Below are 9,416 nucleotides of genomic sequence, written 5' to 3'. Positions count from 1 at the left end.
TCAAAATACACACATTTTGGACCTCGTCTCTCAACCTGCAACTTGTGGGATCACCTCCAGTGGCCCCACAACCCCACATAGAAAAGTGGTTAAGAGAATGAATCGACAATGTAGAAGTTGGCACGTATAAGAGATCTTATTATAAAACTTGAACAACATATCTGACTTAGACTTTTGCATAATATCTTCACATTGAAACTTCAATCTCAGCATTTTTAAGTTTTTGTGAAATCTACGGTTCCGCATATCTATTCATAAGAGCAGGCGGTTCATGTTGCGAAATTCCTACTCAGACAGCCAGGATCAAAACTTTTCTATGGTGGAAAATATTTGGAGAGTTTATTGGTGGGTATTAAATCAGAAACACTATAATATTAAGTTTATCATAATTGCCTTGTGTTCTGTGCAATGCACTGTTAAAATTCATCACATATGTTTAGATTATCTTTTGATTTCCCATCATTTCTAGCTGACTCACTCAGGAAAGAGGTATGCTCTTGCTCCACCTCCTAAAATACCCCCAAAGTTTGCCCTATAAGCAAAAAAAAAAAAAGGAAGTAGATTAGATTTTAAACTCTTCAAACTGAAAAAGCTCATCATTCTATTTCCAGCTCGTCCATTGATTTTTGTTTTGTTTGATCTGCAAGGGGAGGTAAGGATTATTTCAATTATATTTTGCATTCATTAAAGTTTAGGCATATATATATTTGATTATCTATCATTAACCTTATATTATTTTAAAAGCAATCAACACCTCAGTGTAAATAGTTTGAAAGGGAGGGGATTTATTATAGTGAAAACTATTTCACATAAAACATTTTTGATTTCACAGATTGGACTCCAGCTTTTAAGGCAGATGCAAGGATGAGTGTCGAGTACCATGCATCCACACATGGCATTGATGACACTAAAATTGCCTACAAGCAGTTTTTTGAAGAAGGCAGCAAATTTCACTCTACAGGTAATGAACCTTGATTTTAAATTTCCTGTCTTTTTTTTTTTTAAAGGAAATCACAAATACATAACATTGCTCTGCTCTCAACTTTTATGCTTGGCTCCGATGGAAAATTTTAATCTACATGGAGCAATTGGGAAATGGTAACCTTCCTGTGGCTGAAGGTGTGCTTTTTTTGGTAACGATAGTGCTAAGCAGTAGTTTTATAGAAAAATCAACCATTTGGCTAGTACCTGCACAACATCACCATGCAGTCTCATCTCTTTATTATTTGCACAAGGAACTGGTGGAACCAAAATGCACCTAGATGAATATTTAACTTAAATATGTCCTTTTATCAAAATAACAGCATTCATGTGAATATATTGTATTTAAAGTCAAACAGAACACTTTTGAGGCTGCAGCGAACATAATATTATTTATTCCATTAACAGTCATTGTATAAAGCACATATGGTTGAAGTTGCTTTATTAAAAATATTTGAATTAGGTACATTTTGAAAGAGGAATTAACCATGTTTATGCAAGATGAATGTTTTTTAAAGTGTAATTTTGCAATACCACCCTCTAAAACCACAACTTCCTTAACATGCTTCACCAACTTATAGTTTCTCCTTCTCCTTTGCCATCCGTCATTCAGTTTATATAGTAAGAACCAGTCCTTTCAAGCTTGCCACAGTGTGCCTGGGGTTGCTGTGTTTACTCCTTTTGGCTGGTGTCATAGGTCAAAGCATCCACTGTGAGTCTACCTTTTTGTTCTGTCTGTTAAGTATTAACATTTCCTTATATCAAGGTGAAATAAATTGATTGTCCTCACCTCTGTCATGACTCCTCTCCAACAGATCAAAATGTGGAACGAGACTATCAGAATAGCTCAAAAGCCATGACTATGCAGAATCAGGACCTGCAGCAAAACATAAAAGCTGTGCAAAAAGAGAAACAGGATACGATGATACGCTATGATCGCTTACAGGAAAATTACAACTCCTTATCTACAAGCAGAGAACGGTTGCAGACCAATTACAATTTACTGATGGAGGAAAAACAGCAGCTTACACAAAGCCAAGCCCAGTTAAAGGACAGTAACGCTGCTTTGAACCAAAATTTTGAAAAGCTAGAAACTCTTAAAAACCAGCTGCAGTTGAACAATGATGCCTTGACTACAGGCAAAGACTTGCTACAAAAACAATATGATTCAGTCCTCAAGCAAAGAAATGACTTGCAGACCAGTTTTAACTCTGTGACCAAAGAGAGGAACAACTTACAGAACAAATTCAACAATGTAACCGGATCAAGAGAGCAGCTGCTGAATCGTTACAACGACTTGATTAAGACAGTGGAAAATCTGCAAGATAACTACAACTTCTCTACAACTGAGAAGGACAAGTTAGCAAAAGGTCACCAAAATCTGACTGTACAACTTGAGCATCTTCAGTCTACCTACAATGTAATCAAAAAAGCAGAAAATGTCCTGCGGGCTAATTATGACTCATTGGTTAAGGAAAAAAACGCTCTTCAAAGCAATTTTCAGAATGTAACATCAGAAAGAGACCTGCTGAAGGTGAATAATGAAAACCTGACTGCTGAGAGAGTAAAGCTGTTGGAGGAAATTAACAGACTGAATGCAACAATGCAAGGTAAGCAAAAAGAAAACAGCTATCAAACATCTCTTTACTTTTGCCCCAGTGTTTGGTTATTGATCAACAAAAAATGTAAATTACAGAGAAGAAATGCCCCACTGGCTGGAAGAAGTTTGAGTACAGCTGCTACTTCACATCAGTTAGCAAAAAAACGTGGGAAAGGAGCAGAACTGACTGCCAGAACAGAGGAGCAGACCTGGCAATAATAAAAAGCAAAGAAGAAATGGTTTGTTTACATTTGTCTTCTCTCCATATATAGTATTTGAGGTCATTTTCTTTTCTTAAAGTTGAACTCATTTTTTTCCTCCCCATTTTCACCAGTACATCAACTGACAACGCATGCTATGAATTTCAGCTCCTGAAAGTTTTTTTATTAAGTCTTTTTTTTTTTTCATAAAACTAACACAATAACATAATCATAATGACATAAATGACATACTCATAAAAATGTTACCTTAAAAAACAGAAAGCTTTGCTAATACAGATATTATAACAATATTCAAAGTCTACTTGCTCACTCTTTCATCACCAATGCTTATTAGTTTTTTCTCTCCTATGTATTACCAACAGGTCACTAACTTTGAAGATGTTATTATCCATTCTTCGTATAAAACTACTGATTGGTGCTGTCTGATCTGCAATCTTCCCATTTATGAAACCAGCCTCCAGTTTTGATTCAGGGGACAGACACTATCTCTACTTTTAAGATTAGCCTTAAAACTTTCCTTTTTGCTAAAGCATATAGTTAGGGCTGGATCAGGTGACCCTGAATCCTCCCTATGCTTCAATAGGTGTAGGCTGCTGGGGGATTCCCATCATGCATTGAGTATTTCTTCTTCAATTCAGTTCAATTCAAAATGCATTTGTATAGCAGATTTAAAAACAACAGAGTTGACCAAAGTGCTTCACAATCGGTTAAGAACAAGAGAAAACAATAGGGAGACAAATATAGATAAATTAGAAACAAATACAGATAATCTTCAGTTACCTTTCTCACTCACTATGTGTTAATATACCTCTCTGCACTGAATCATACTTGTTATTAATGTCTGGCTCTCTTCAACGGCATGTCTTTTATCCCATCTTCCTTCCCTCACCCCAACCGGTCGTGGCAGAAAGCTGCCCCTCCCTGTTAAAAGGGAGCTTTTCCTTCCCAATGTTGCCGGGGTGCTGGGTCATAGGGGGTCATATGATTGTTTGGTTTTTCTCTGTATGTATTATTGTAGGGTATACCTTACAATATAAAGCTCCTTGTTTGTTTTGATTTGGTGCTATATAAATAAAATTGAATTAAATTGATCCTTTTGTATGACAAACATTTGCTGTAACTTGCATGTCTCGTTCTTAATAGACCTTCATCAATGGCTTGTATAGCAGTGACAAAGAAGTCTGGATTGGACTGACTGATGAAGGAGTAGAGGGGCAGTGGAAATGGGTGGATGGAACTCCAGTGACCTTAACGTAGGAAATTTAATATATATCTTTTGTTTTTTGTTTTTTTTGTAAAGTTCTGCTTATCCAAGGACATTTTTATTCTGACTTTGATATTTCCCCATCTCTTGTAGGTTTTGGGGTAAAGGCCAGCCCAACAGCTATGATGGGAGAAACCAAGACTGTGTGGAGTTTTGGCACCGCGCATCAGGCGTCGGTGATTGGAATGATGAGAACTGTAATATTGAACAAAACTGGATCTGTGAGATGTAGTTTTCCAGAACTTTGGAATGCGTTAGGTGATACTGTCTGTTACCAATGAACATCATGTAATGTAAGCATAGAAACACATTAAGGATTATAATAGTATGTTTTTCAACTCACCAATTTATCCAAATGTTATTTGCTGGAGCAAATACAGATTGATGTAGCTTGTTGAATGAGTGACCCAAAAGTAACTCCAAAAATATCTGCGTATACTGTTTATCATCTTATTCCTGACTCTGATGGTGACACAGTATCTGTCACTTGCCAACAGATATTTTTGAAGGTACAATTAATTTGACACATGTAACTTACCCATATGCCAGTTTGCATGAAATTAATTTACTATCATGACCATTTAGTACAATGATTAACGAAAGCCTTTACAAAGCCTTGTACTGTTATAATCAGTTATGTTATTATCACTTAATTATGCTGTACTTGCTTATCAGTGATTTTTTTGTAACTAGGAAAATGGTACCAAATTAAATGCTGTGTAATTATGGATATATTAATTAACCACCATTCAGTTCTTCACTCTCATTATTACAATAAAATAAAAGAAATAAAATTTTTATCTTGCTCTTTCATTTAGATATTAATCCAAGCAAATTAAATAACACAGCCTGCACTACTTTTTACAGAAATTATATTCAAAGACTTGTTATGACCTTGTAGTTTTTGACATGTGTTTTTACATACAACTGCCTGTTTCATGTGTTACACTGTGTTTAAGCAAGAGTATAGTCAAGGGTGACATGTGCTGAAACCTCTGTGCTCACAGTGGTTTCCTGTTTCACCAATGTAGTGGAATTGACAGAATCACAGCTATAAACATTAGGGTAGGATAACAGTCAGTTTCAGGAATGAATGTGTTAAAGTAGGGAAAAAAGGGAAGCAGTGGTGTGACAGCTCAGACTATTTCAGTGTTTAACAATAACAGTCCACTAGAGGGAGGTACAACCAACACATTCCCGTCAGCTTTGTCTGCATTATATTTTTCATTCTGAAAACTTTTAGTAGAATTTTGCAACCATATTAGCCCATGTTGGTTCAAGTACCTTCTCCCTCTTTTTTTCCCATGTCAACAGTCCTTTCTGGCACTAGTGAATGCTAATACATGTGCTCCACAAAGTTTTTGTTCTTTGAGCCCATCAGAGGATACGCTTCTACATCACTAAGAAATAAAATGTTGTTACAAGAGGATGGGTCTGTTACATTTCTGCCTGAATTTCTTCTACCATTTGGCCTTGCAGTCCCACACAAGAGATCCTACTCATTTCTCTCCAGGCTACTCCAGGCAGGAGTTTGCTCTCAGTCTTCTATATAGTGTAGATATAGCTTATCTTTACTCTTTACTTTTTAAAAGTGATTTAATGGTTTATCCACCTATCCGTTCACTTCTGCTTATCTTTATCAGGATCAGTTTACTTGTCACAGAGTATTACACACCTAGTTTTCTGGAACTCTTAAAGGAGCATTTTAAAGTTTGACCAAATAAATTCTCAACCTGCTGCTTTGATTTGGTGTATTTTGAATCTGCTAGTTTTACAGCTGAGTTCAGTTACAGTCTCTGTAAATGTTCAGTTCAATTTAGGCCAAATCACAACGACAGTTGCCTCAAAGGACATTACACTGCAAGGTAAATACCCAACAATATCCTGGAGAAAACCCCAACAATCACACTTAAACTCACACTTACACAGCCTCACCAACATAACTGTTGCTTTTCCCACTATCTTGTTAGTTGGCATTTATTCACAGGTGTTTTTACATCCTACATGTGGCTGTGCTCCTCAACAGTTGAGCTCCATCTGTTCTGTGACTAAATTTCTGACAATTATTCTGGGGTTGACAGGCAGGCTGTCTGTGTAACAGCATATCTATCTATGCATGTCATGCTATAGACATTTGTTAAAATACCAAAAAATTGCAGAGTGTAGTTATAATTTTAACAATGTAAATTTATATAAAATTGTGACATGTGCATGACTTCTTTGGTTGTTATTTTCCTAAAAAGTGTTCTCTTGACATATCCCATGTTGGTCTGGATGCTTGTCCAACATGGGTTTGAAGGACCCCATTAGGATATTCTGTTATGCACAGTGAAAGTGTGAGAGACACACACAGTCTCTCTATGTGTGTCTGTTTCATCCATCTGTCTGTCTATCTCTACTTCTCCACCTACTCGTACAAGTAGGTGGTGAGTTCTTAGTTTGGCCATGCTGCTGTGTGGGAGCAGCTCTGTGTAGACTGACACCAACCCTCCCAGAGCTCCAATACAAAGTCTCCACCTCACATTCATTTACTGCACTTGTTTACAATATCAAACACATAATATCATTGGTATTCTGGGTTATAACCTCTGTAATACACCCGGAAAGCCTCATTGCAATATCTTTTAAGTGTAAGTACCTGTCATGTTTGTATATAAACCTGGAAATAATCAAACAGTTTGAGGATTTAGACACATTTTCAAATGTAGAATAAAGGAGATATGCAGTGTTTCACATCCAGCAAACTATAGGTTTGATTTACTTGACTTCTGTTTCTTTAGTAAAACTCAGGTGATACTCAGGTAGATTTGATCATAATATCTGAAGCTTGTCCAAATAAAAAAAACTTGCAGCCAGCTATTACAAATACATCTGCCCTTCAAGTTTCCAGAACATTGATTACTGTGAAACACTGGGATAGTGGGAAACACTGACACTGAGTTAAAGTGTCAAACTCAAAATGCTATACAAAGACAAGAGGCTCTTTCACAGTGTCAAGTCATGGCTATGCTAAAGGTTGCTAACAAGGCTGCACATGGACCTCTAAACAATCTGTGGAAACTGAATTAGGGTGCACATAAAGCACAGTCAGACTGACCAAAAGTGACCACACATTCAGAAGGGCAACACATCAGGCTTTGCTTACTGAGCTAAAAGCAACATCAGTCACAATATAGCTCTGTGGAGTGTGCATTAATGGACCCATAATGCAGGAGGCAGGAAAATTCAAACAAAATGTAAGGTTTTTAATAGGGAATAAGAGCGATAGGGCGATCGTGGCTCAAGAGTTGGCAGTTCATCTTGTTGAAGGTTGCCGGTTCGAGCCCCGGCTCCGACAGTCTCGGTCGTTGTGTCCCTGGGCAAGACACTTCACCCGTTGGTGGTGGTCAGAGGGCCCGGTGGCGCCAGTGTCCATCAGCCTCGCCTCTGTCAGTGCGCCCCAGGGTGGCTGTGGATACAATGTAGCTTGCCATCACCAGTGTGTGTGTGAATGCGTAGATGACTGAATGTGTAAAGTGCTTTGGGGTCCTTAGGGACCAAGTAAAGCGCTATACAAATACAGGCCGTTTACCATTTAAGAGTTGGAATAATAGCTCGAACCCCAGACCACCTGTTTTGAATGTCAACACCCCTGTGAATATTCTTTATCAGTTATTATCAGTCTTATGCATATGAACATGTGTGGGACTGATTATAAGTTCACCGTTAGTGGATGGTCATGATTTAATTTAGTCCCAGTGTTTCCTACCCTTTTAAAAGGACATGATGGGAGGACAAGCAGAATGTTCACACAACTAAGGAATAAAATAGCTGCCATCTGTCACGGTTCTGGGTCCGTTGGACCCAGTATTTTGAGTTCATTATGTTTTGGTACTTTTGCATCATGGATTTTCCTTTATGTTTCTCTGGTACTTGGTGTTTCAGTTATCTTGGTGTTTTTCTATATTATGATTTATGATCTGATACTGTTGTGATTATGATTATGATTTAGTAGCCTTTGGTCAGTGTCAAGTCTGTCTCTGTCTAGTCTGTGTCTTAGTAAAGTGTGTTTTGTTTCCTGTTTTACTTTGAAGGTTCTTGTTCCTGTCTGATGTTAGTATGTGCAGCTTTGGTCCCCCTGTCTCGTTAGCCCTGATCTCTCCCAGCTGTGTCTCCCTCCTGTTGCCGATTCCCCCATTACTACCCTGTGTATATAAGCCCTGTGTGTTTTCCTGCCTGTTACTCGGTGTCAGTCGGTGTCAGTCTATGTTACTTGGTGTCCTGCTCGTCTCGCTGCCTCTCATCCCTTTTTGTATCATCTCAGGTTTGTCATTTAGCTTTCCCAGTTCAGGTCTTTAGTTTTGTCTTCCCTCTTGCCTGTTTGCCTTCTCACTCCTGTATAAATAAACTCACCGGCATCTTATCCACTGCCTGCATCTTGGGTCCTCCTTCTAAATCCACACGGCTCGCCTCGGCAGCCGTGACACCATCACACAAGCTTCTGGTGATCTCAGTCATGATGGGATAGCATACGTTATCAGGTTCTACAAAAAACAGAGTCCTTACATCTGCAGTGCTGTTATTAAATAGGGGACAAAATGGGACAACAGAGAATGAGACATTCATAAATTCATATACAAGTTTTGAGAAATGAAACTTTTCACTAAAATTGTTAAGAGTGTACTATTAATTGTGATTAAGTGCTTCACACATATTGCATAACACAAGTATATTCATTAGTGGTCTCAGATAATAAAATTGATGTTTAAATATGCGTACATTAAAGAAAAGCGCTATACAAATACAGGCCATTTACCATTTTACCATTTACATTAATTAAATTAAAAAGGCGCAAAGCACTTGGTTAGCACTATTGCCTCACAGCAAGATTGTTCTGAGTTCAATTCCACCATCAGGCCGGGGTCTTTCTGTCTCTGTGGACTTTACCTGTTCCCCCTGTGTTTGTGTGGGTTCTCTCTGGGTGCTGCAGCTTCCTTCCACTGTCCAAAGACATGCAGTTAGTGGGGATAGGTTAACTGGAAACTCTAAATTGGCCATAGGTGTGAATGCAGGTGTGAATGGTTGTCTGTGTCTATGTGTTAGCCCTGTGACACACTGGTGACCTGCCCAGGGTGTACCCTGCCTATTGCTCCAGCCCAGCTCTGGGGCTGTTTTGCTGCCTCAGGACTCGGAAAACTTGCTATGGTAAAGGGAACCAATGTCCGGCCATTTGTTCATGACCACAAGCTAAAGTGCACTTGGGTTTTGCAGCAGGACAATAACAGTTATTGTATACAGTATACAGTATACAGTTATCGCTAACTAGCACATACACCAAATCAGAATCAGAGAGACTTTATTTATCCCCAAG

At 38.3% G+C, this 9,416-nt stretch overlaps 1 protein-coding gene across 1 annotated transcript; it reads left to right on the top strand.

Annotated features, from left to right (window-relative positions):
• The first annotated feature begins 556 nt into the window (after positions 1 to 556).
• LOC147328474 (uncharacterized) lies at positions 557 to 4,316 on the top strand. The gene is made up of 7 exons (XM_086296860.1): positions 557 to 652; positions 833 to 961; positions 1,595 to 1,693; positions 1,797 to 2,591; positions 2,678 to 2,820; positions 3,946 to 4,055; positions 4,160 to 4,316. Exons 2-7 carry the CDS (start codon positions 865 to 867, stop codon positions 4,296 to 4,298), a joined length of 1,383 nt encoding a protein of 460 aa, XP_086152986.1. The 5' UTR covers positions 557 to 652; positions 833 to 864; the 3' UTR covers positions 4,299 to 4,316.
• The last annotated feature ends 5,100 nt before the right edge of the window (positions 4,317 to 9,416 follow it).

The sequence above is a fragment of the Aulonocara sp. 'chitande type north' Nkhata Bay genome, linkage group LG6 (assembly GCF_057382095.1).
Source record: "Aulonocara sp. 'chitande type north' Nkhata Bay isolate Kocher_YH1m ecotype deep benthic linkage group LG6, A_spYH_male_GT1.1, whole genome shotgun sequence".
NCBI lineage: Eukaryota > Metazoa > Chordata > Actinopteri > Cichliformes > Cichlidae > Aulonocara > Aulonocara sp. 'chitande type north' Nkhata Bay.
Note: the sequence above shows the minus strand (reverse complement) of the source record. Positions and strands in the feature narration are given on the sequence as shown.